General features: G+C 40.0%; 1 protein-coding gene across 4 annotated transcripts in view; it reads left to right on the top strand.

Annotated features, from left to right (window-relative positions):
* Positions 1 to 21,061, top strand: part of RLF (RLF zinc finger) — a 54,927-nt gene extending 33,866 nt beyond the window's left edge. For all 4 annotated transcript variants that reach the window (XM_084496932.1, XM_084496934.1, XM_084496933.1 and 1 more), the window contains 3 exons: positions 6,662 to 6,798; positions 13,157 to 13,298; positions 15,928 to 21,061. In XM_084496932.1, coding sequence (XP_084353058.1) covers positions 6,662 to 6,798; positions 13,157 to 13,298; positions 15,928 to 20,640 — 4,992 coding nt within the window. In that variant the 3' untranslated portion in view covers positions 20,641 to 21,061. The remainder of the gene's footprint in view (positions 1 to 6,661; positions 6,799 to 13,156; positions 13,299 to 15,927) is intronic.
* The last annotated feature ends 6,617 nt before the right edge of the window (positions 21,062 to 27,678 follow it).

Raw genomic sequence — 27,678 nt, 5'->3', positions numbered from 1 at the left:
AACCTATTCCCAAGCAGCCAGCCCCCCCATATTAATTGTTCAGCATGATGTCAGATGTTATGGAATACCCCTTTGGCCAGTTTGGGTCAGCTGTCCTGCGTCTGTCCCCTCCCAGCTCCTGCTGCACCCCCAGCCTGCCTCTTGGCAGGGCAGAGTGAGAAACTCAAAAGTCTTTGGCTTAGTGCTTAGCGTAAGCACTGCTCTGCAACAATTAAAACATCAGCATGTTATCAGCACTCTTCTCATCCTAATCCCAAACACAGCACCCTACCAGCTACTAGGAGGAAAATTAACTATCCTAGCCAAAACCAGGACACACACCCAGGACAGTGACAGTACCACCTCCCTGGGAATCCCATTTCAATGCCTAACCACTGTTTCTGAGAAGAAATTTCTCCTAATATCCAAACTGAACACAACTGGCACAACTTTCATAAACTGGGTTTATGAAAGGCAGATCCTGCTTGACGAACCTGATCTCCTTCTATGACAAAGTGACGCACTGGGTGGATGAGGGAAAGGCTGTGGATGTGGTCTACCTTGACTTCAGCAAGGCTTTTGACACCGTCTCCCACAGTATTCTCCTCAAGAAACTGGCTGCTCTTGGCTTGGACTGGCACACACTTCGTTGGGTTAGAAACTGGCTGGATAGCCGGGCCCAAAGAGTCGTGGTGAATGGAGCCAAGTCCAGTTGGAGGCCAGTCACTAGTGGCGTCCCCCAGGGCTCGGTGCTGGGGCCGGTCCTCTTTAATATCTTCATCGATGATCTGGACGAGGGCATCGAGTGCACCTTCAGTAAGTTTGCAGATGACACCAAGTTAGGTGCGTGTGTCAATCTGCTTGAGGGTAGGAAGGCTCTGCAGGAGGATCTGGATAGGCTGCACCGATGGACTGAGGTCAACTGCATGAAGTTCAACAAGGCCAAGTGCCGGGTCCTGCACCTGGGGCGCAATAACCCCAAGCAGAGCTACAGGCTGGGAGAAGAATGGTTGGAGAGCTGCCTGGCAGAGAAGGACCTGGGAGTGATGGTGGATAGTCAGCTGAATATGAGCCAGCAGTGTGCTCAGGTGGCCAAGAAGGCCAACAGCATCCTGGCTTGTATCAGGAACAGTGTGACCAGCAGGGCTAGAGAGGTGATCGTCCCCCTGTACTCAGCTCTGGTGAGGCCGCACCTCGAGTACTGTGTTCAGTTTTGGGCCCCTCGCTACAAGAAGGACATCGAGGTGCTTGAGCGGGTACAGAGAAGGGCGACAAAGCTGGTGAGGGGCCTGGAGAACAAGTCCTACGAGGAGCAGCTGAGGGAGCTGGGCTTGTTCAGCCTGGAGAAGAGGAGGCTCAGGGGCGACCTTATCGCTCTCTATAGGTACCTCAAAGGAGCCTGTAGCGAGGTGGGGGTTGGTCTGTTCTCCCACGTGCCTGGTGACAGGACGAGGGGGAATGGGCTTAAGTTGAGCCAGGGGAGTTTTAGGTTAGATGTTAGGAAGAACTTCTTCACTGAAAGGGTTGTGAGGCATTGGAACAGGCTGCCCAGGGAAGTGGTGGAGTCACCATCCCTGGAAGTCTTCAAAAGACGTTTAGATGTAGAGCTTAGGGATATGGTTTAGTGGGGACTGTTAGCATTAGGTCAGAGGTTGGACTCGATGATCTTGAGGTCTCTTCCAACCTAGAAATTTTGTGATTCTGTAACTTGAGGCTATTCCCTTCTTGTTTTAAAATTATCCCCCTAATGTAATTTCTCTCTTATCCCTTATAACTTATCATAATGTTATATGATATTAAAAAAAAAAAAGTGGAAGGCTTAGGTTAGTGGGAGGATGTTTTTTATGATGACATAGGTATTGAAATATCCTTGTAATGTTAAAACTTCTTCAAACTAAAATGACGTGGTAGACAAAGTCAAGATAATTCTTACATGGTTGTATGTTCTATATCACAGAATGTTAGAGATTGGAAGGGAACTGGAAAGGTCATCTAGTCCAGTCCCCCTGCCAGAGCAGGAACACCTATTTCAGGTCACACAGGAACACATCCAAGTGGGTTTTGAATGTCTAGAGAAGGAAACTCCACAACCCCCTGGACCAGTGTTCTGTCTGTTCCAGCCTGTTCCAGTGTTCTGTCACCCTTACTGTAAAAAAAAAAAAAAAAAAAAAAGTTCTGTTTCCTATTTAAGCAGAACCTCCTATGTACCATCTTGCACCCATTGTCCTATCATTAGATGTCACTGAGAAGAACCTGGCTCTGTCCTCCTGACACTCCCCCTTTACTTTTTTTTAAATATTAATAAGGTCATCCCTCAGTCTCCTTCTCCAAGCTAAAGAGACCCAGCTCCCTCAGCCTTTCCTTGTAAGGGAGGTGCTCCACTCCCTTACTCCCTTAATCATCCTTGTGGCTCTGCGCTGGACTCTCTCAAGCAGTTCCCTGTCCTTCTTGAACTGAGAGGCCCAGAACTGGATGCAGTATTCCAGATGTGGTCTTACTAGGGCAGAGTAGAGGGGGAGGAGAACCTCTCTTGACCTACTACCCACACCCCTTCTGATACACCCCATTGGCCTTCTTGGCCACAAGGGCACAGTTGCTGGCTCATGGTCAACTTGCTGTCCACCAGGACCCTCAGGTCCCTTTCCCCTACGCTGCTCTCCAACAGGTCAGTCCCCAACCTATACTGGTACCTGTTCTTGCCCAGATGCATGACTCTACACTTGCCCTCGTTATATTTTATTAAATTTCTCCCTGCCCAACTCTGCAGCCTGTTCAGATCTCACTGGATGGTAGCACAGCCTTCCAGTGTGTCAGCCGCTCTCAGTTTAGTGTCATCAGCAAACTTGTTAACAGTGCGCTCTATTCCTTTATCCAAGTCATTGATGAATATACTGAAATATATATATTAATATATATGAATATATTGAATGTATATGGGATTATTGGACTAGATGATGTTTGAAGGTCCCTTCCAATCCCTAACATTCTGTGATTGAATAGTACTGATCCCAGTACTGACCCTTGAGGAACTCCGCTAGATGCAGGCCTCCCAGTAGACTCTGTCCCACTGACCACAACTGTTTTCTTTTCACCAGCCAGTTCACAGTCCACCTCACTACCTGATTATCCGGATCCCACTTCCTTAGTTTAGCTGCAAGGATGTTGTGGAAGATGGTGTCAAATGTTTCACTGAAATGATGGTAGACCACATCCACTGCTTTTCCTGGCTCTGTCTTCATAAAAGGCTATCAGGTTGTTCAAACATGATTTTCCCCTTGCTAAAACTGTGTTGACTGCCCCTAATGACCCTTCTATCCTTGATACGACTAGAGACAATGCCACGGATAAGTTGTTCCATCACCTTTCCAGGGATGGAGGTGAGGCTGTCTGGTCTGCAGTTACTTGGGTCCTCCTTCTCGCCCTTTTTGAAGACTGGAGTGACATTTGCTTTCCTCTAGTCCTCAGGCACCTCTCCCGATGCCTTATCAAGGATGATGGAGAATGGCCTAGCACTGACTTCCACTAGCTCCCTCAGCACCTGCAGGTACATCCTATCAAGACCCATAGATTTATGGATGTCCAGATTGCTTAATTGCTCTTAATCCAGTTCTCATCAACTGAGGCAAATTCCTTTATCCTGACTTCCTCTGGGACCTCAGGGATATGGAGCTCCTCAGAACAGCCTCTGGTATTATAGACAGAGACAAAGTAACTTTGCCTTCTCTTTACCTTGTCTTTATCTTCTGTCACCAGGGCACCCACCTCATTCATCAGTGGGCCTACATTGCCTCTAGTGTTAGTTTTATCCACAGTGTATTTGAAGAAGCCCTTTCTGTTGTCCTTGACCCTTCTTGCAAAGTTTAATTCTAAGGAGGCCTTAGCTTTCCTAGTTGCCTCCCTACATCCTCTGACAATAGTCTTATATTCCTCCCAAGTGGCCAGCCCTTCCTTCCATGATTAGACTCTCCTCTTCCACTTGAGTTTGCCCAGCAGTTCCCTGTTTAACCATGCAGGTCTCCTGTCCCCCTTTCTTGACTTCATACCTGTTGGGATGCTCTGATCTTGGGCTTGGAGGAAGCAGTCCTTTTGAATACCAACTATCTTGGGCTCCTGTACCTTCAAGTACCCTGTCCTATGGAATTTCCCCTTTTTCAGTTGCTTGAAAAGGCCATAGTTGTACCTACTGAAGTCCAGTGTTGCGATTCTGCTTGGTATTCTGTTCCTGCCACACGAGATCCTGAACTCCACCATCTCACGGTCACTGCAACCCAGGCTGCCCTCAACCTTCACCACTTCAACAGCCCTTCCCTGTTAGTGAGGACAAGATTCAGCAGCACTTCTCTCCTAGTTGGCACATCTATCATGTGCATCAGGAAGTTATCATCAATACACTGAAGGAATCTCCTAGACTGCAGATGGCTGGCTGAGTAGGCCTTCCAGCAAATAACAGGGTATTTGAAATCCCCCCCCCCCGATATCCAAGACCTGTGATTGCGGGGCTGCTATCAGCTGCTTGTAGAAGGCCTCATCACTTTCTTCATCCTGATCTGACACCCACAACAGTATTCCCCATGCCAGCCTGCCCCTTAATTCTCACCCACAGACTCTCAACTTGCTCCTCATTTGCCCCTGGGCAATACTCAATACAATGTAGTTGCTCTCTCACATAAAGAGCAACTCCGCCACCTTGCCTTTCTAGCGTGTCTTTCCTGAGCAGGACATAACCATCCATGACCACATTCCAGCTATGTGAGCAGTCCTACCATGTCTCTGTTACTGCCACCAAATCATAATCTCCTGACCAAACCACAGATTTGTAACTCCTCCTGCTTATTCCCTTCACTGCATGCATAGGTAGGTGTACAGGCACTTCAAGGAGCGAGCTGAGCATGCCAATTTCACCCTAGGAAGGTGGGAGGCCTCTCAGTCTTCATGAATACTAGAGCACTGCCCCACTGGTTGAAGTCCAGCTACAACTCCATCCCCCTTCAAATCTAGTTTAAAGCTCTCCAAATACAGTAACTTAGACGAATAGCCTGGCATCCTTCTTTACAACAGAATACAGGAAAAATGACAGCATTTTTCAATAGGAGTAACTGATGGCCATTAAAAATGTGTTTTCTGGTGTACTGTAGCCTGATAAACAATAAGTAGGTTTTAAGTTTGTAGTTTTAAAAGTGGCAATGTGTTTTTCAAACTGCCTAAGTTGAGAGATTTGTTTATTTATGGGCTTTTTAGAAACTGAGCTTAGTCTCTCAAGTGATGCATATTCAAGCAGATCACAGGCAGTCATGTCATCTTCACATTTGTCGGAGCAACCTATTCCATATTTGCATGCACTGCCAATATCTGTTTTTCTAAAAATGAAGACCTGGAAGATCATTGATGTATCAGAACACTGCAACCTCTTGGCATTACTTCAGAATGTTTGCTGTGATACTGAGTGGTACAGTGGCAGTATATAATTGTGGAAATTATCAGAGATGAAAGTTGGGGTCATATAACTTCTTCCTAATTTGCATTACAAAATACGCTGATTGAATTTGTGATTTCTAAAGAATAAGAATAACTAAGTGAAGTCGCAAAAGAAGACTATGAGAAAATTGGAGTTATCCAATTGAGACACATTCAGTGACTTTCCAAATGAGCTGAAAATGTGTACCTGTGAGCACCTAACAAGCATGAGAACATAAAAAAGGGTATTGCTTGCAGAGATGAGAATTAAGGGGCTGCATTAACATAATCCCATACATCTTAAAGTACATAGTATATAACAGTTCTCTACAACAAACATGAGAGTGCTGATCAAAGACTAGAGCTGTATTTTTTCTTGAAGTCCTTTTTTCTGCCCTATAGGGCTACTCAGAGTTTTGAATGTAATCTTTTTCTTGGCATTCCTACTGGAAGGAGAAGCAGGGGCTTGGTATTACAATAAGGCAAGAGTCTGCAGTTTGCAATGTTTTTTTGTTTTGTTTTCTTTTCTTTTCTTTCTTTTTTTCCCACTTGCTCTGTAATTGCAGTGTTAGCAGTCTAGGAGATGGCGTTGCTCTTAGCCCTTCAGTTAAGTGTACTTTTGAACAATACAACAAGAACTAAGCAAGGAGCAGTTTTCTGTAGCACTCCCAAGTTTAGGGCTTGGATATAGGACAGAAAATAAAGGGTAGGTTTGTGACTGTGGCTTCGTTAAAGAGAGGCTTGACTGAGAGAAGAGATTGACTCCTTTGAATAGGAGCATCTGTAAATCCAGAACTTCAGTGGGCTTTTCTCTCTCTAAACACTTAAATTTTTAACATCGTGTTTTGGAATGTGATTGTTCAGAATTAATGGTTATGGGCAAAGAGGGCAAGAGACTTGCTTTTTCAGATCTCTTGACCTTTTTAGACCTGGGTTTTAATTGTCAAGAGGAAAACAGAAATGTTTTCAGAGGCAGAGAAGTTGGGAGTTGAGGTAAAGTGTCGCCTTTACGTAAATATTTTGCTGAACTGTCTGAAATAGAAGATGGTCCTGAAGAAAAGTAAAGGATAAGAACTAACGTTTTATACTGTTCCATAGCTTAAAGATGTGTGAACTCTGTATTAAACAGACAGCGTTTTGTTCATTTGTGAGACCACTTCCTTTAATACAGTAAACCTGCATTTCTTTTGTAAACATGTTCAGAAGTGCCTCTTCTACTTTTTTTCAGATTGCAAAGGTGGATTGCAAAGAAGTACTAGACATCATATGTAATCTAGAATCTGAGGGACAAGAAAACACTGCATTTATTCTTTGTACAACATATCTTACTCATCAGCTTCAAACAGCAAACGTGTATTGTTCTTGGTAAGTACTAAGTATTACTGACTTTTTTACTTAACTGTTCTTTTCTTCACTGCTTACTGTCTTTCATACAAAAGAATTGAGCTGGTCAAGTACAAAAAATATGTAGTGAAATGAATGTAAATTTATTTGAGAAGTTCATCAGACTGAAATACTTTCTAGATAACTTATGACAACATAAATAGCTTATCTTTAGCCTTGTTAAGTCATAGTTGCAGGAAGAGAGCAGTTTGTCACCAAATGGCTATCAGACAAAAGTAATGTCAAAATTGTTCAAAAATAAAACAGCACTTGTATTGTTGGCATTGGCAGTAATGTTTTGACAATGTAGTATCTCTGTAAGTAATTGTCGTGGTTTAACCCGGTCAGCAGCTAAACACCACACAGCTGTTCGCACACCCTCCCCCCTCCCTCTCTGGGACGGGGGAGAGAAATGGAAAGTGAAGCCCATGAGTTCAGATAAAGACAGTTTAATAAGACAGGAAAATAATAATAATAACAATAATAATAAACTTTATTATTATTATTATTTATTATTATTATTTATTATTCAATGATGATAATAGTACTGCTAATAATAATGTGTACAAACAAGTGATGCACAATGCAATTGCTCACCACCTGCTGACCGATGCCCAGCCTAGCCCCGAGCAGTCCTGCCCCCCTCCCCCAGCTAGCCACCTCTATATATTGTTTAACATGCCATCAGATGGTATGGAATACCCCTTTGGCTAGTTTGGGTCACCTGTCCTGGGTCTGTCCTCTCCCAGCTCTTGCTGCACCCCCAGCCTGCCTGTTGGCAGGACAGAGCAAGAAGCTGAGATGTCCTTGGCTTGGTATAAGCACTGCTCTGCAACAATTAAAACATCGGGGTGTTATCAGCACTCTTCTCATCCTAAGCCAAAACATAGCATTCTACCAGCTACTAGGAAGAAAATTAACTCTGTTCTAACTGAAACCAGGACAGTAATGCTGGAACAGTGCTGTCTGGATTAATATTACACACACAAACTTCGTGGTTCCACAAAGCATGTTGTAATTCAGTTCCATTCTTCACTCTTGAATAAACTCATAGGAGTTTGATACTTTTTTTTCACTTCTTCCACAGAGAGATAAGTAGTAGGAATTGTGAGTCTAAAACTTCTCTACTCCCTTCTCTTTCTAGAGATACAAAACATTTTTGCATCTGTTTCATCTGTGGCAAGCTGATAGAATTAAGTAGGGATGTTGTTTTCTGCCCCTTATAACATGGGTTTGTAGCTTTGGCTTCTGAAGCATGGCTAAATGTGTTTTTCTCCTGATTAAATTATAATCTCGATAAAGTCTTGCATTATCAAACACCTCAAATATATCTTGGATATCTGAATGCAGTGAGCTGTGGTATTGTTCATTCACTCACTTCATGTTTTAGAACTATTAAGAAAAGTTTGCATAGCACTTAACTGTGAGTGGGAACAGCTGTTTGTTCAGCCTAGTCCAATCATCTCTACAATAAAGGTAAGAGAGATTTCTGCTTCAGGCCAGAAATATCCATTAGAGCAAAAATTGTACCTTGAAGAGAACAACGTATTATTGGAAAACTCAAAAGAACAGAGAATCTACCACGCTTAGGAGCTCTAAAGGCTGACTGGTTTTTGCTACTTAAATGTGTCATTAGAGATGGCTAGAACAGGGAGCATGCCCAAAGGACGTTGTCATAATTCTCATTAAGCCAGCAGATACAAGGGTGAGATACATCACATGATCTGTTTTTCAAATAAACAAAATGAACATTCTTTCTTTGGACAATAGAACATTTCACCTGAGACTTACTGAACAGTTCTATCTAAAAGCTGCATTCCTAGGTGCAGATTAAGACTCCAGCTTCAGGTATAGCTGAGACTTGTAAACCCTTGCTACTGGAGAATAGACTTCAATGATGTACTGTTTAGAATAACATCCCTTCTTTGTGACAACAGTGTGAGTAGTTTTTTCTTGCAGTAACAAGTCTGAGCTGTAAGTAGCTAGAACTTGAATGAAACTTTTGGGTCCCCTAATTCTAATATACACTTTCTCTTGACTAGCAAGTCAGGAGAGAACACTGCAGACTTCTAATCTCCTTGCCAGTCAGGCCCATGATGGCCCTGACTAAAGATACGTCTACAGCTGTAACATACATACGTAATTCCACATCAGCTTTAAAGTGGTTTAGTCTAAGTGACAAGCAGTAAGTCATGAAGATACAAATATAAGTACAGTCTAGCCACACAAGTACATTCCTACTTAAAGAAGGTGTTAGGCAGCTTTCCTTTCTTGTGGTGAGGTCATATCACTATGTCTTCACTGGTGATAGAAGTTGTTAAAACAAAGGTGTTCTTAGATCCATCCGTTCCACAACTGCCCCTCTGCTGCTGACTGAACATAATCCTTAAGTTCCAGTTCCACCCACCCTTCTTCAGTGACCAGACAGGAGAATGAAAGTGCGCGTAATCTTCTGTGTAATACTGAAATTGTGCAAGGGTATACATTCAAACTGTATGTAGTACTGTGTACAACAGAGTTGTGCACAACTGATGCAGTCCATACCCATTAAAGAGAAAAACTTCCAGGTTGCTGGAGCCAAGAGTGAAGAAGCCCACCTTCTGATGGACTTCTGTCTTTTGAAAGTGATGTAATGATTTTTGATCATCGTGATGCTTTGACCTGCAGGTTGTACCTCTAAGCCCCATTTCAAAGTATGGTTGCATAAAAACACAGATGCTTTGCTGGTATACTGCTGTTGGATGGAGTGGCCTTTTATATTGGTCCCCACCCCATTCCCTTGCAGTATATGCAGATATAATGATTATTTTGACATAACATAGATGAATTCAACTTGCTGATATGGCGGAAAACTTCTAATTTAGATGACTACTTTTCTGTCAGATCAGGCAGCTGAACTGATTAGGGGTCAGACGACACACTATAGTTGTAGTGGATATTACGGCTCACAAACATGAGGAGGCACTAGCTCCATACAGACTCTGGTGTGCACCAGAATAATTGCAGAGCTGATCTGAATCAGTGTCCTGGAACAGAGATAAGGTAATGTTGCTTTCTAATCATTAGTAAATTGAATGAGCACAGTCAAAAGCATGCCAAATATCAGAGCTATCTGGAAGGACAGTATACATTATACGATGCTGCTGTGATATGCATGTTTAGTCTAACTCTACAGCTCAAACTAATGTGGGGGAATGACTTACTAGAGTTTGCTTGCCAGACATTATATAGGCTCATGCATAGTAAAAAGATGCACTTAAAAATACTTGGTAAAAATGAATACATAAGCCGAGATACTCTTTTCTGTGACCAGCTGCTGTTTTCAGGGGGCAGCAATTGCTCAGGTAAATCACTTCAGAGAAGGTCCTGTCTGGTTCAAAAAGATAGGAGTGTAGTTGAAAGGTTATTTAACTCTCTGATGCCTGATCTACTGATGATTGGGACTCATACTTTTTCTATAACTGTCATTAACACCATGTGTATTTTCATTGTTAACAGTAAAATGTAATTTTTTGTCACATGTATTTAATCATAATTGTGCATGATGGTGTTTCGAGTCAATAAACATTATAAGTTTTGATCAGTTTTCATAGCATATTTCCAGTGCATTATGCAATTTGATAGGACAGAACTGAGTGTTGGTACCTAAAACATTTAATAGATATCTTTGAGAGGGGAGCAGGGAATAAGGAGAGCAGAGGCCCTTTGATACAACATAGTTTTTGTTTCAGTGTTCCCTTTGTGTTGTTACAGATTCAGTCCAACAGATAAGCCCTAGTATATGGTCTTGAAAATGTCCCATGCATCTGTAGAAAATCTTGAAATAAAATTGTTGTTTCCTGCAGAATTTTCTGGAGCACTTCTTGATTTTACAAAGCACCAGCACACTGAAATATTTTCCACTGCCCTCTAGCTGGACTTGCACTGACACTGTAAGGCTTGTATTGCTGTCAAACAAAATCCTGTGTGCTGCCAGCAGCCCATTCCCATTGTCTTTATCCATATCTTGCTTTATGCAGTATGAGAGTGAACCAGCATAAGTGATGCAGATTGGCAGCATTCTGGTTTAGACAGAGGAAAAAAAGGATATGCTGACAGCTGTGAACAGCAGGAGGAAAGTGAGATTACTTTTGATGGTCTATTATTGTGGATGATACTGAGACAAGATTAGTAAACCGTGCATGTGTGTAAATTAATACTGGTAGTGTGAAGCTTCATTTCACAGCTGAAGATGAAGACAGACAGGTTTGTATATGGTCTCCATCATGAAAATTGGGAAATTTTGCAGTGATTGTTGCTGATGATCATAGAATAATGTGTAATGCTACTTGATTGCTACAGGACACTTGATTTCCATTTCAGTTGGAGGTATCTACTGTGTTTGGAGCTTTGTAATTAATACTGCTGTGGGAAATAGTTCTGAGCTACTTGACTGCCTTATTCTCAAAGGAGTTGGGCAATTCATGAATCCATGAAATAACATAATCTTTAGTGTTAACATGAACAATATTCAATGTGAACTGCAGCTAAGCACAGTTTCAAAAATTTTTCTCTTCAGTCTGATATGCTAGCAAAATTTTATTCGTCAAAGTTCCTAGAGATACCTGTCTGCAGTTCTTTCTATTTCCTGTTGCTTCCCCCACCTCGAATAAATTTTGAAATAGAAAATTGCCCAAATACTGAGTTTTCTTTTTGTGCCTTTCATATATATGAGCTTTCATATATTTGAACACTGAGGAATATTCTAGGTCACCATTCTTAAGGACCCCTTCCAGCAGTCTGCTTTAACTTTGCAGAAAGCAGGAGCAGGATGAGAAAAGGAAAAGGGCAAACACTGAAAACTTGTTCCTCTGACAGAAACTCTTAGGAGGGATTATCCAGAGTCAGTCCCGTCTTTCGGTATTCTCCCAGCTGAATAAATGCACAAAATGGTCTTTTGATAAAGCATTTCAAGTTGTTTTGTATCAGCTGTGGTAATGCCAAGGGTTTTTTTGTTTGTTTGTTTGTTTTTGTTTGTTTGTTTGTTTTTTTGTTTTAATACTTTTATTGGATTCTGTGAGTTTCTCAGTCTGGCTTTCCTTCATACAGTTTCCTTCATAAGTTTCATGTAGTAAAAGTCAGTAGAAAAAGTTGTTGATATTTTGGGTGTCAAAACAATGTCTTTTTCTTCTCCAGTTCTGTTTTGGAATTTAGTTAAAACACCTTTAATTTTGCTGCTTACATGCTAGTTCCTTGTAGGCCTATCCATCTACTCTGTTCCCTTTCTAACAGAGAAAGGCTGTTAATGACATTTCTAAGCTTCCTTTTTTAAAAATCTGTGTTACTAGTAAATATTGTGTGATTGTATGCATTAAATATACCTCAGGTCAAATCACTAACAAGGCCTCATTCACTTTTGCTTGGCCTAGTGTTCTAGAGTACAATTGCAGAATTCAAAGAAAAACCCTTGCTAATATTCAAAGTTTGTGTGTGTCTTTGTAATCTTGTTTTGAACTGACCTTTTATCTAGAAACATTTATGTATAATTTGATGCATAGGGAGTTAATTTAGCAAAGGTGAAATTTGCTCCAGTGAAGAACCAGAATAAAAACTTTTTTCAAGTAGTATAAAAGATACAGCTCCTATCACTGTTTAATTTTCCATTTCTGTGGTGCCCATCGTGGTGGGAAAGCAACACAAAGTTGATTGCAATGTGCAAGTGCTGTTGCCTTGATTATAATAAACTGCATAAGAGAACAGCTCTGTCCTTGAATGGTGTGAGCAGTTACACACACAACTACTCAAAGACAGTAGACAAAGCCCTCATCTTAAATATTATCATTTATGTAACACTTCAAAGTGTGTTCTGCTAGAGGTGCCTTGAAGCACTGTATCAGAGTGGTGTTGCTGGAATGCACGTGTCAGCATCTAAGCCATTTGCCCAGTGGAAGAGAACTGGTTACGTTGCATTTCATCTTGCTTATTCTAAATTTCTATCTGGAAAGTTAAGACTTGCAAGTGTGGGTGGTTTGGTTGGTTGGTTGGTTGTTTTTTTTTGTTTTGTTTTGTGACTGAAAAGGGAATCTATGCAGCTGTAGATGTCTGTTAAGCAAGGTATATCCTCTTGTCTTTCCCCATTAGCAGGAGATACACTGTGCTTTGATCTGATGAATGTTTGGAAATAAAGCGTGGTAACTGTTACCATCAGTATTTCTAAGAAGTAGAGATGTGATTGAAGTGTGTACTGTTTTTTAATAACACTTGAACTACTGTGGTGTCAACTCTGAACTGCAGTGTATAGGCTATGGACAGATTGTGCATATCTGTAATGTTCTTATGTTTTGCTTTAAATTCTTCGCAGGGAGCTGACACTTTTCTGGAGCAAATTGCAAAGAAGAATAGATCCTTCTTTAGATTCCTTCTTGGAGAGATGTCGTCAATTTGGCATCATTGCCAAGACACTGCAGCATTTATTTTTCTTAATAAGAGTCATACAATCTGAAGTAAGTTTCAGTCCAGAGGATTTGGACGCAGCCAGAACTGTTTAGATGTATTTACTATTTTATTGATAATTCTGCTGAACTGCTATAAAAAAGAATCTAGCTTATTTTCAATGTTTTGGCTTTCTGCTTAGGTGCCTATTAGTTTTTTAATTAAAAAAAGCTTTCTGATTAAAAAAAAAAAAATGTTGTCAGTTTAGCACATTGTTGAAGTGACCTTTGATAATTTCAGAATGATTATTACTAATTTGATTATTTAATAATTATAAAATTATTAATAATTGTGATTTTAGAATGTTTATTACTCTAAAATTACAGTTTCATAGTATTTTGCAGACAAAGCATAACTATATTTTGATCTGATGCCTGTTGGTTGTTGTGCCTCACTCTTGATTTTTGCAGCATCTCTAAGAGATGAAGACTTGAATGAAATGTAACTTTCTTATTCTGAGAAAATATCCTCATCCTCAAAATCTGTGATGCAGTAATATCTGCAGTTCTACCGTCTGTTTTGATACCTATGTTTAGACAGTCACAGAAAGGTTCAACAGAGGTTTAACAGCAATTTTAAAAGCCTCACAAACTCTTTTTGAGAAGCAATGGAAAGACTTAAATTTCTACATCTAGCAGGAGGTCAATCCAGTATTACTGTTCATGAGCATAGTAGGGACAGATATGGTTGCTCAGGAGACTGTTTCTGTCTTCCTTTGGCTGCTCTGATGTTTGAACTGAACCTGCGGCTACTCGCTGTATGAGAGTAGTTTCAAGAGCAATTATGAATGAAAATTAATCAGGAATTTCTTAATATAAATGGAGGAAAAATAAGCCAGCTGGTTTTCAGGTTAAAAAATAAACTAGCTGGTAATACGTCTTTTATCCTTTTAGTAAAGGTATTATACAGATCTTAAATTAGATATGGGATTTTTCCCTTAGTAATGTCACTGTTTCCAAAAGATTTCAGATATTTCATCATGAAAAACAGCATAGCTTGGCACATGTACTGTAGAATTTGTCATGTGAACTTCAGTTGCACGAGTCCTTCAATTAACAATGCATTCCTAAATTTGCCTTAGCCTTTCATTTCCTCAGACTTTTTGCATTATTATGTGGTCATAAGTTAAGTCAGAGTTAAGGCATCAAAATGGATTATGGATAAAGCAGGCAAGGTTCCGTTTTCTAATTAAATTTGTTTGGCGTGAGGTTTGTTTGCCTTGGAGTCTCTTTCATTGACTAGAGTTACTCCTGTGAACCAAATGAGTTACCAAGTGAGATTTGATATGACAAACAAGTATCAAAGCCCTATTTTCAAGTCAAATGAAATAGAAGTCAGAAAGCTTGCATGATAGTCCTTCTGACAGAGCAGAGAGGAGAATATGGAACTCTCATTTGGCAAAGATTAATTCTATTCAGTTAATGAAAGTGCTTTGCACAGAGAAGTCTTTGTTCATAAAGTGGGCCTTTCACACACATTTTAAAAGCAGAGAAAGTGCAGTTATATAAAGTATACTTCATTGTAATACATACAACAGTTTTTCACCTCTTGAGTTTCCTTTTAAATATCGTTAGATTGGGAAAATAACTTTTTACTGCTGTCAAGCAAATAATGATGCTATTGAATTAAATTAGTATTGCATGACTATTGCAATACTATTAGTATTGCGTGCACTGCATAAGCAGTGCATGGTGAGGATAAGACCTTGCTAATTATTTTCGCTAGTTCTTAGCTTTTTTGGCATTTACCAAAGCTCTTTTGGCATTTACTATCTGAGTTGATGTAGGTGTAGTCATGTTAACCACTTGTCATCTCTACGCTATTCATAAATAAGTTTTGTACAATTAATAACTAATTACTTAATGCACTCAGACTTTGTTATGTTGAAGAGCATGATTTTGTCAGCATTTGGAACAAAATGGCTTTCAATCTTGTCTATGCAGAATTTAAAGTTGTTGTGTTTTTTGTTTTTTTCTTTTAAATCAGCATATGGGTACTGATTTTACATATCCTCCTAATAGTACTGAACAGTATTTCAAAGTTACATAGACTTCTTAGAAAATGTTTGAAGTTGAAATTCCAGTGAACTTCATCAGGAATTTTTTTTGCTCTCATACTGCTTATGCTGTTGAAGGCTGTTTTTTTCAGGGTACGAGTGTACATTAATTTCCTTATTACACGTTGACAGATATTGTGAATTAATATCCTGTGTGGATACTGCAGGAGTATCGTATGTGGAAGACTTACACCATTTTTTTAGGCATCTGACTTCGATACAATTCAGAGACAGGGAGTGAAGAGAGGTATGAATTGTGATTGAGTCAGTCCATGAAGAGAGGCAGGAGTAAAAAAGACGTTTCACATCTAACACCCTGAATTAGTCGATGTGAGTTCTCCACAGAGTACACTAAAGGATGAATCCACTCACTTAGAAAACAGAAGAGGTCACTCACATAAAGTAACTTAAATTTTTTTAAAGCATGCTGAGGTGACTCAGGCACATAAGACTCAGAAACCTGAACATGTTTTGAATGTGCTCTAGTCTTTCATAGTTCTTTCAGAGAACAGTTCAGGAGAGAATGTACTTATCAAAGAAAGGTAACATTTGTGGCTGTTTGTTTTTGTTGTTTTTTTTAACAGGCAGAAGAAGCAGGACTTGCTGTGTCTGTTTTGTTGTGTGTGAGAGCCCTTCAGATCAGATCAAGTGGAAGTGATGAAATGAAGACATCAGTATGTAAAACTATTGCATGCCTTTTGCCAGAAGACCTTGAAGTTAGGAGAGCTTGTCAGCTTACTGAGTTCTTGCTTGAGCCAACATTGGGAGGATTTAATATGTTGGAAGAGCTCTATATGCAACCAGATCAGAAATTTGATGAAGAAAATGCACTGGTTCCAAACTCACTCCGTTGTGAGCTACTGCTAGCTTTAAAAGCATACTGGCCATTTGATCCTGAATTTTGGGACTGGAAGACTTTAAAGCGACATTGCCTTAAACTTTTAGGGAAAGTGGGCTCTGATTCTGAGGATGATGCAAGTTTTAATATGTCAATCAATGAAACCGACATGTTAGAAACTTTCTTGAGTGACTATGAAGAGGCAAAAGAACATAAATATTATGATGGAAAAGACACAATTAGCTACCATAAAGAAAAAGCAAGAGTAAAAAAACCTATTGGTTCTTCAGAACGATACCAGAGATGGCTTCAGTACAAATTTTTTTGTGTGCTCTGCAAAAGGGAGTGTATAGAGGCTAGAATATTGCATCATTCTAAGATGCATATGGAAGATGGTATTTATACATGTCCTGTGTGTACTAAAAAGTTCAAGAGAAAGGAATTCTTTGTACCACATGTAATGGAACATGTTAAGATGCCACCTAGTAGAACACACAGACCAAAAAAGAAAATAATACTGAAAAAAGAGAGATCACTGCAAAAGACAACAGCCTCTAGCAGTCCCACTCCAGCACTTCAGGAAAAGTTGTATCAGCCAGAGCAGTCTGAAAAATTTGAAAATGATGCACATGAATACGTCACATTTAGCCAACTGGAAAATTGCCAACTACAAGACAGAGACATCTATCCATGTCCTGGAACAGATTGTTCTAGAGTATTTAAACAGTTCAAATACTTAAGTGTACATCTGAAAGCTGAGCATCAAAACAATGATGAGAATGCAAAACACTACTTGGATATGAAAAACAGGAGAGAGAAATGCGCTTTTTGTCGTCGACACTTTATGACATCCTTTCATTTACGGGAACATGAACGTGTGCACTGTGGTCCTCAACCATATATGTGTGTGTCAATGGATTGTTATGCTAGATTTGGGTCAGTTAATGAGCTTCTTAATCACAAACAAACACATGATGATCTGCGTTACAAATGCGAGCTAAACGGATGTAATATTGTTTTCAGTGATTTAGGGCAACTTTACCATCACGAGGCACAGCATTTCAGAGATGCATCATACACCTGCAACTTCTTTGGTTGCAAAAAGTTTTATTATTCAAAAACTGAATTTCAGAATCATCTTGCAGTGCATAATATTGCAGTGTCAAATGGGGAAGTGAAGCAAACAGTAAAACTTGAAGATTCAGTTTCAAAAGACAAATGCAGTTATCTTCCACAGTCTCAATTGCTTGAACAAACTGAAAATTCCAATCAGAATGAAAACTTGGATCCCACGAGATCACAGGAAATTCCACAGATTAAGGAAGAAGTGCTCTCTGATAGTGAAGATTTAGATGATGAAAGTAATTGCAGTCTTCATTGTGAGAACCATAGTGCAGCTGCTTCAGTAAATCAAGGTCAGGTGTCTCCTTTACTTATGGAAACATTGGCTCACAGTCAAACAGTTCCAGGCTTTCTCATGTCCCAGGAAGGAGTCTTCCATTCAACAGATGTGAAGCAACAGTGTTCTGATGTGGCAGTTTGCTTTGGTGAAAAAAAATTTTCATGTGGTTTTGAAGGCTACTGTTCCACGCACAAGAACTCCAGAGGTATGCAAAAACACCTTCGCAGGACTCATCCATATAACTTCAAAGGTAAAAAAAAAATGGAGATGAAAACTAAAGACTTTTTTGATCTATTGAGTGATGCTCAGGACAGTAAATCCCCTACAGACAATACAGAGTTAGGTCATAGTTCAGATACAAATGCTGACTCTCCAGAAAGCTTGTATTGTAATATAAATGTTAAAGGGAACAGTGGCTTCAAGGAAGAAACTTGTCCTTCTTCTCCAGAAACATCTTTTTATGATAGTTCTAAAGATTCAAATATTGAAGATAACATGTTGGAACTAATGTTAGGCTTGAAACATCTAAGCTTAAAGAATTCTAACATGCAGAATTCTTCAAAAAGCAAGCATTTTTTGGGCTCTTTGCAGTCCTACTCATCTAGAGACGCCAAGTGCCCTGAGTCAGTAGTAGATGAAACTACCTCAAAATTTCAGTTTCAAGAGCAACACGAAAATTTACCCAGCCAGTACCTTACTCAGCTGGCAGCTAAACCATTTTTCTGTGAATGTCAAGGATGTACGTGTGAGTTTGTAACCAGAGAAGCTCTGTTAATGCATTATGTTAAAAAGCATAACTATTCAAAGGAAATGGTTCTTCAGTTAAATATGTTCCAGCATCGGTACTCACCATTTAAGTGTCATATTTGCCAAAGATCATTTACAAGAAAAACACACCTTAGAATTCACTATAGAAACAAACATCAAATTGGCTGTGAGAGGGTAACTCACAAATTTGAACATGTAGGCTTATGTACAGATGACATACATAAAAATAGCACTGTTCCAACACCTGTCTGTGCAACCAAGGTTGAATTCATTGAACATTCAGATCATTCTGAACAGCTGTGTCATCCTAAAAAGGAAGAGTGTAGTTCTGAGACAGACTTGGAATCCGGTGAAGAGACAGACAATGTAACAAGAAAATCATCTAAAATAGCATCTCTGGACAGCCATAGGGAAGAACTGGAAGCACGAGAGGGAAGAGGAAGTAAAAGAACAGTTGCTAAAGGGAACTTATGTTATATATTGCATAAGTACCACAAACCATTTCATTGTATACATAAAAGTTGCAACTCTGCATTTACCAACCAGAAAGGTTTGATTCGCCATTATAGGACTGTTCACCAGTATAATAAGGAACAGCTCTGCTTAGAAAAAGACAAAGCAAGAACGAAAAGGGAGCTTGTCAAATGTAAAAAAATATTTGCATGCAAACACAAAGAGTGTGGTAAGCGGTTTTTATGTTCTAAAGATCTTGCTAAGCATTGCAGTGACTTCCACAATGAACACTTAGAGGATCAAAAACTGCTTTCTGAAACTGAATCTGCAAGATTTGCTTGTAATCAAGCCCAGTGCCCTGCTGTATTTTATACCTTTAATAAGCTTAAACAGCATCTCATAGAAGAACATGCTAGTGAAGAAAAAATAAACAAAGATTTTGAAATCCATTGTGACCTTAATGGCTGTGATCGAGTTTTCACAAATTACAGTCACTACTCTCAACATGTGTATTTTCGACATAGTGAATATTATGATAGTCTCTTTGGAAATCAGAAAGAGGAAGAAGATAATCATAACAAAAATAAAAATGAACAAAGTTATCTGAAAGACACTTTTGACATAAACAAGCAGAATGGGAAGCAGTTAAAAGAAAAATCTAAGAGAGTTAGCAGAAGTAAAGAAAAGCATTTGATTAATCTCAAAACAAAAGAGGAAGCCCTACAAATGTGTAAAGAAAAGTCTAACCAGACCCAGTACCCTTGCATGGTTCAGGGATGTCTATCTGTTGTCAAATTGGAAAGCAGTATATTGAGGCACTATAAACGCACACATCAGATGACGAATATGTATATAGAGCAAAGGATTCAGAAACTTGTTGTTTGTGTTAAATGTGGCATAATGATTGAAAAACAGACCTCCTCTGAAACAGCTTTAGATTTGGATAAAAAAGGCATAAAGGTTAAAGACGAGGTATCAGCTAATCCTGAGTATGTGCAGGAAAGTGAAAAACTTCTTGTTCCAAATTCTGATTGTGAGCATCAAGATGTAAGCAATGAAGACCAAAAAAGAAATAGTGTAAGTTTTGATACAGGTGCCTTTATGTATTCAGGCACTTTAAAATATAACCACAGTTCAAAAACCAGCTCTTTTGAAGAGCACAATGTCAGGGAGTCAGTTATGTGTAAAACTGAAGATTTTTCTGAAAATAGTGAAAGAGAAAATAGTTCTTATTTCTCCAGTTTACAAATGGAATTGCCAAGAGAGAAAGACACAGAAGGATGTCAAAATAGTGCAGTTACTCAAAATGCAGAAAGAAATGTAGTTTTTGCTACAAAAGACAGATTGCAGAAGCCTTCAGTCTCCAGACCATTTGATTTAAAAACATATAAGCCAATGGGATTTGAGTCTTCATTTTTAAAATTTATTCAGGAAAGTGAGGAAAAAGATGACGACGATGATGATTTTGATGAGGTAGTGGAATGGGAGTCCCCTGAGCAGTTGTCAGTAGATAGAATCTTGCAAAAAGAGGGAGACAGTCAAAGGGATACACCAGTAAAAAGCTTTGTGGATGACAAAAACGTAATCATACCCCAAAATAATCGTGGGCAACTAACAGAAATCCAGCCCTTGTTGTCTGAATCATCGTCTGCCCCTTCTTTAGAAAATTTGAGGGCTATCTTGGACAAGGCATTAACAGACTGTGGAGACCTTGCCTTAAAACAACTTCATTACTTAAGACCAGTAGTTGTTCTTGAAAGATCAAAGTTTTCCAAGTCCCTTATAGACTTATTTCCAACAAAAAAGGCAGATGAGCTTTGTGTAGGAAGTACATAGTTTTGCTTAGAGCAGATTGCCTGCACTACTGCTATATGGGGAGAACTTCATTTAGAACAGTAATTGTTACAGTACACACTGTTTAGGTTAGTTTAGACTGTTTAATTACATGAATGTATAATATCTGTCAAAAGTATTGGCTAAGTTAATTTAGCTCCCTTTTTTTTTTTTTTTTTTTCCTCAATGAACTATGCTGATTTTGGTGCTATTTAATACATCAGAATACTGGGGGCTTCCTCTCGCAGAGTAAATGTGCATGATTGTATATGGAACACATACTAGGGTACCAGGGTTTGGGGGGCAATGGAGTTATTACTTGACTTGAATGTGCACCCTAGGGTGCTTTGTGTAACATATTGTACACTACAGCATCTTATATTTTTTGAGTTATGAGTTTCAATAAATTACAGTTTTTCACCCATTTGCTTACTGTATAGTAAATCTGTAATGTGGGTTACTTGTGATTGAGTTTGGAACCATTCTGACTGCATTGGATAATGTTGTTTAAATTTTATGCATTTGTAGATTTACCAAACTGATGAACCGCTATACAGAAAGTAAAGTATTACATTTTATTTTATAATATTATCTGTCCTTTTTTCAGACTTAGTACATGTACAAATTAGTACAGGCAGAAAGCACTTGCCACTTAGAAAGATGAGAAACTCCTAGTTACCTTTCCTTTTAAAGGAAGAAGCTTCTGAGAGCATTACAACATGTTTGAAAATAATTGACAGGCTTCCGTGAAATTTGCATCACAGTAAAGTTATGGATACATGTTTTGGGCTCCCTGCTTAACTCTTCAGATAACAAAACCTAACTGGAAGATTCACCAGAAAAGCCATGTTTTAAGATCTATTTCTTATCTTTTTGTCTAATTTCTTTGCCTACCTTTTGGATACATCATGAGGCCCAGTCTGTTTCCCGTGTAAGTGTTTTTTCTTGATCTCTATGAGGATGCTAACAAGTGAACAAACAGCCCCTTACTGATCAAGGACTGGGGTTTAATGGAGTGTTGCAGTTTTTATACTGTGACCTGGAAAAGTAGCAATGGAAAGAAAATGAAGCAAACTTTGCAAAGTGTTCTTTAAACAGACAATGATTATTGATTGGGTGCAGTGATGAAGAGGGCTGTTTAGAAAGCTATATTAAAAAGTCTGGGGAACTGTTATGACCAAAGCTCAGTGTCTTCATGCTAACCACTTTAAAAAGTTATTTGGATGTCTTTAAAATAAAGGCTAGGTTAAAAGTCCTACTGCAAGCAGGAAAAGTGTAGTTTATTATACTTTTCCTGTCATCTCATTTTGCTAAAATATAAAAAAAATATAAGCTTCTTGTGATGAAAGGATACGGTGCAAGAAGTTTCTCACTAGCTTTTAAAAAATAGAGAGGCTCAAAATGTTAAATAGTACACCAGGGTCAGGCAAGTGAAATAGTGTGTTCCAAATGGTTTCAGCTCTTAAAAGTGTAGTCATGTTCAAACATGAATCATCAGGATCTCAGAACAAATGGGATTAACTGCAGGCAATAAATATGTGATGACTACATCAGATAATGGGCTTAGAGAGATACCAATACACTCAGGGTTTTTTGAGCATCTCACAAAGCAAATTATCCCCATTCATGCCTATATTATAGATCCTGGTGTGTAATATTTAAAAAATAATAAAATAAATAAAAATTGTATAGATCCTGGCTACTAATGTTAGAGAAATTGTTGCTCTTTCTGTAGGCTTAAATATAATGCAGGACAAAATAGAGATGCAGACATTGTTTTTGCCTGTTAGGTATGAAGGCAGGCCCTGCAGTATTCTTCAGTTTAAGAACTATGTTTAGCAACCGCCAAGTCAGTTTTCCTCAGTGGTTGTACACAAGTGTCTTAGAGGTTTTTTCCTCTGGTGATCTGTAATCCTGTGCAACAGTGGGATTTTTATTGCTGTGGTCTCATCTTTGTAGTCATATTTCTGTTCAAAGGATGTCACACTGGACTGTCAGTTACTTCCTAGTTAGAAAAATAACTTCTTATCCATTTGATATACTGGCAGTATATTTCAGTCTTTGTACTTGGTCATCTATAATATATCATCCCATCTCAGTGAGGTAATAGACGTCACACCATGAAAACTGCATGGTTCCCATCTGCATCCTGATTCCCAATTTCTTCGTAGGCTGGTCTGTCTGATTTTTCCAGTTCCCTCATGTTGGTGGGTATAAGGGAAAGTCTGAAGTTAGGAATTTTCACTGCCATCGAGTAGGCCATCAGTTTTCCTTCCAAGTGCTACCAGTACTTGTTTTACAGTGAAGATTTAACATCCTATTGCTCCCAAACATACCTGATAAACGTCTTGATCTCTGGTAAAGGAATACCATTGTGCTGACTTCTTAACTTAATAAATAAATAAATAAAATTCCTACTGTAAACAGTAGATACCTGAGAAAATGGAGGTGCAAGTTCATAATCATGGTACATTGCTTTCGTTTTTTTTTAATTATTTTTTGTTCTGTGGTTTTTGTAGCAACAAAACATTTCCTTTGCTGCAAATTCCTGTCTTCCTTTTAAGTTCCCCAAGGCTATGGGCTTCCCTGTCGTGTTCGATGGGTAATAACAAAAGAGTACTGTTATTAAGAGAGACCTGCTAGACTTCCATACTTCTTGCAGGACTCCCCGCAGAGTTAACAGTTTGGATCAGTGGTTTTCCTTGACTGTTATTTTGTGCCTGTTTCTTTGTTCATGCACGATCTTTAGATTTTATAATAGCAATGCAGTCTTATGAAACTGGATTTGGCTTGACCAGGAGGGGACAGTTACCTTGGATTCTTCCCTAGTTTGCAAAGTGAAAGTTCCAGCTTTCTGGGGATTCCCATGCAGCATATCTCTGTCTGCAATGAGGAGTCCCAGAACAAGAAGCTAAACAAATGAATTTATGAAACGTGCTATGCCAGCCCGCTTTATTCTAAAAAGGACTTAACAGAGCTTACTTTAGTAGAATTTGAAGCAATGATACTGCATTGCAAGGAGAAAGAAAGCAGATATTAGGAGACTGTCAAGAGATGAAGAAAAATGGCCAAATACTAGATTAGTCAGTATTAAGTTTCATAATTCACTTATCCAAGTGAAAGGAATCCTTTCAAACAAGTACTGATAAGGTTTTGCCTGTATTATTGTGTGCAGCCTGCGTAACTTGTACTGAATAAAAATAACCTAAAAAACTTGTGTACAGACTGCAGTTCCTAAGGGATGAAAAGTCTGTGAATGATGGTTAAGAACGCTTAAATTGGGTAGCAAATGTATGCTGGAGAGGAGCGCCCCTTCTGTCCTCCCCTCACATAGTATGAGAAGCTGTGTGAGCTTACAGAGAGCATTGGCACAGAGCAAATCTGCAGGAACTCTGTGCTGGAAATCAGAGAAAGAAAAAAAAAGAAGTTACAAATTCTTAGAGCAGTCCTAGAAGGCCTTTTCTTTAGAAGCACCAAGGGAAAGAGACCTCTGTGATCTTGTTAAAGGACTGAATGGAGATGACTGGCTTCAGTATCAAAAATTGCACCTCTCCAATAGCATAGGAATTTCCTTCAAGCTCTGTGCTAAAGTGTGATGGAGCAGCTCTCACCTGACATGGCATCATTCCTTTGTTATCTATATGTCTGGTCTATGATTCAGGGAAGAGCTGTCACAGCACTGTTCCTCTGTTATTTACAGAGTGTGATGGAGCCTGATACTGCATCACACCCCCAGTTATCTATGTACTACATGCATGGGACAATCTGGCCTCCCTGACCATATCTAGAGTTCTTGTGATGTGACTAGCCAACAAAGGCACAATTACATGCTAAGGAGGGGTTGCACAACCTGAATCGTAGCCAAAATGGAAAAAGACCTGAATCATGGAAAAATGCTGACTAAAAAAAAGTTAATTGTCTAACAATCCTAATAAGGGGGAAATCCTTCAGTGCACAACTAACTTGAGAACCCTCTGATACCACGCGGTAAATCTAATCTGAACCTTGCCATTCTCAAAGCTTTGTCAAGTTGCTGTTCTAACTACATTTGCTATAGCACATCAAAAACTGGAGCTGTTAGGTATGACATAAATCCAACCTTGTAATCTACCCCCAAAGTGGCAATACATTTCAATCACTACTAAATCTGAGTTTGCCTGAGTAATCTTGCAACATAAAGTAATATTAACAAGCTGTGTGAAAGTCAGGAGTTTTACTCCTTTGCATTTCAGGTCATTAAGAAACTCCTTGTTTATACACGCAATCCTTCTAAGTTCTTACCTTTAGTGGAGGTCAGGGAGGGCAAGAGGGAAAACAAAAAAAAGAAGCAATATCTCATTTGGGAAAGTTAATTCAGCTCCAGCGTGTAAGTTCATCATGTGGAATGCTAGGAAGAATGGTAACAGGATGTTAACAGATGTAAACAGGAACAGACAAGGATTTTTGAGTAGCTAGCTGCAGTAGGAACCACCCAAAACTATCAAACAGCAAAGACTAGTGCTCAGCTTCTTGTCCACCAACACCCTTGGCTCCTCCTCAGGGCTGCTCAGAATCCATTCTCTGCCCAGCCTGTATTCGTGCTTGGGATTGTCCCAGCCTAGATGCAGCACCTTGTACTTGGCCTTGTTGCATCTCATGAGGTTTGCACAGGCATGCCTCTTAAGCATATCAAGGCCCCTCAGGGTAGCATCCCTTCCTTCCACACAACACAGCTTGGTGTCATCAGTAAACTTTCTGAGGGTGCCCTCAATCCCACTGTCCATGTCACCAACAAAGATGTTAAATAGTACTAGTCCAAGTACTTAACCATGAGGAACACCACTCGTCACCAGTCTCCACCTGGACACGGAGCTGTTGACCGCAACTCTGAGTGTGACGGTCCAGCCAATCTCTTACCCACCAAGTAGTCCATCCATCAAATTCATGTCTCTCTAATTCGGAGACAAGCATGTTATGTGGGACAGCATCACATGCTTTGCAAAAGCACAAATAGGGTTTTGTATCAATTTCAGCATATGAGCTGTGCTTGAACGCGTATAATAGCCAGAAAAACCTGAATGGGGTAAGGGATTCCAGACCTGTAACTGTACGAGGAGCAAAATGAGGCAGTTAAGAAAATATACAGCTACTGTACACCTCTAGGCTGTGAAAAGCACAAATGGCTGCATGGCAGTGCTGGCAGAAACTGCCGCAGGAGTTCTTAGGAGCACAGCAGGATAAGCACTGCTAAACACTTTGCGCAGTAGCATGAGTTTTCTATGGAGCCTTGTGCACCCCTTCCTTCAGAATTGAGGGTGTTGAGTTGTTTCTTTCCAGAAATGCACAATGCTCCAGTCACTGAACTCACATCTCTAGGAAGGCAATGGCCCTGGTTTTGCTCAGCCTGTGTCCTTTGAGTTATAAGGGTTGTTCCAGGTCACCTGCTAAATCTTTGGGGCTGTGAGGAGAACCTGTTTATTTAACCTGATTAATGACTGTGCCCTGATACCAGGCCCAGAAGAAGAGCAGTTCCACCAACAGGTGTTTATTTTCCTTGATGCAAGGAAAGTGAATGTTTGTTTAACACTTTGTTCTTGGCTTTGGAGCAGATGCAAAAGGGACTAAGGGCTTTTAGGGCAACATTTTTGTTTTGGAATTCACTTGCCAGACCCGTGAGTACAGGCTGCACATGGTCACGCAATCACTTAGGTTACAACGAACTTCTTGAGATCATCTAGTCCACCTCATCCACCCTAACTTCTGCTCAAGCAGGGCCAGAGCCAGGACTTTGTCCAGTGGCGTTTTGAGTATCTCCAAGGATGGAGAATTCACAAATCTCTCTGTGCAACTCAACCCAGTGTTTTACCTCCTTCATAGTAAAACATATTTCTTTGTGTTTAGATGGGATTTCATGTATTTCACTTTGCACCTTCTCACTGGGCACCACCGGGAAGAGTTTGGCTCCCTTGTCTTCACCCATCAGATTTTTATGCATATTGATGAGATTCCCCCTGAGCTTTCTCTTCACAAGGTTGAACGTTCCCAGCAATCCCAACCTTTCCTTGTAGGAGAGATGCTCCAATCCCTTCGTCACCTTCATGGCCTTTCACTGGAGTAACTTCAGTAGCTCCATACCTTTCTTGTGCAGGTGAGCCCAGAACTTAACACAGGTCTCCAGGTGTGGCCTCGCCAGTACTGAGAGGAAGGATGACCTCCTTCCACCTGCTGGCAACAGACATCCCTTTAGATATAACTCCTTCACACTATGGATCGGGAACCCTCCTGTGTACGTGTACTAACAACTCCCCAGACATTTATGGGCTGACACCAAATTTTACTGCATTTTCTAAATTATCCTCAGTCCAAACCTTTTCATTGCCTTGGCCAACTCTTCAGCCAAATGTGCTGCTCCTATGGCTAGGGGCTGTTGTAGTCCTCCTGCCCAACCAGGAGCGACTCTGTGCCCTGTAGAACTGGTACCCAATACAGCTCCTCAGCACAAACTACAAGATCACTCTAAAGGTGATCTCACAGTGACTTAGCTCCATGTCAGGCAATGTGAATCCTCCTCACCAAACCTAGGTGGTCCCAAGTTAGAGCAGTTTGGGAAGCTAAACCTTGACTTGCTCTGCCTTATGCATAGTGCCAGTCTGTGCTTTTGCATTTGGCAAAAACGTAAGAAAAGACATTTGATGGGGAAGGGATGACAGCTACCTCCCCCATGGAGAAACTGCAAGTGTTTACCTTTGATATCTGCTATGTGAGGTTCCTATGGACACTGTATGCTGCTACAGAGTGGTTGGGAAAGTTCAGATGTGTACTGACCTAGCTCCTCAGATTCACCTGAGGAGTGCATTGTTTGCCCTTGCCCAGCCAATTCTCCTCCATTGCTATCACATCACTCCTCTATGTCTTCCAGAGGTAGATTGGGTTAGTGCTCCACAAACTGGACCTGTTGGTGATCCTGTTGTGATTCAGAATCTATAACTGGTGGAGGTGCACAAAATTAGTGTCATCCTCCATCTTGGTCAAGCTGTGCCCTCATAGCTGGAGTCAGGTGGA

This window comes from Aythya ferina (assembly GCF_964211825.1).
Source record: "Aythya ferina genome assembly, chromosome: 24".
Classification (NCBI taxonomy): Eukaryota; Metazoa; Chordata; class Aves; order Anseriformes; family Anatidae; genus Aythya; species Aythya ferina.
The sequence above is the reverse complement of the archived record's forward strand: the minus strand, read 5'-3'. Positions and strand labels throughout refer to the sequence as shown.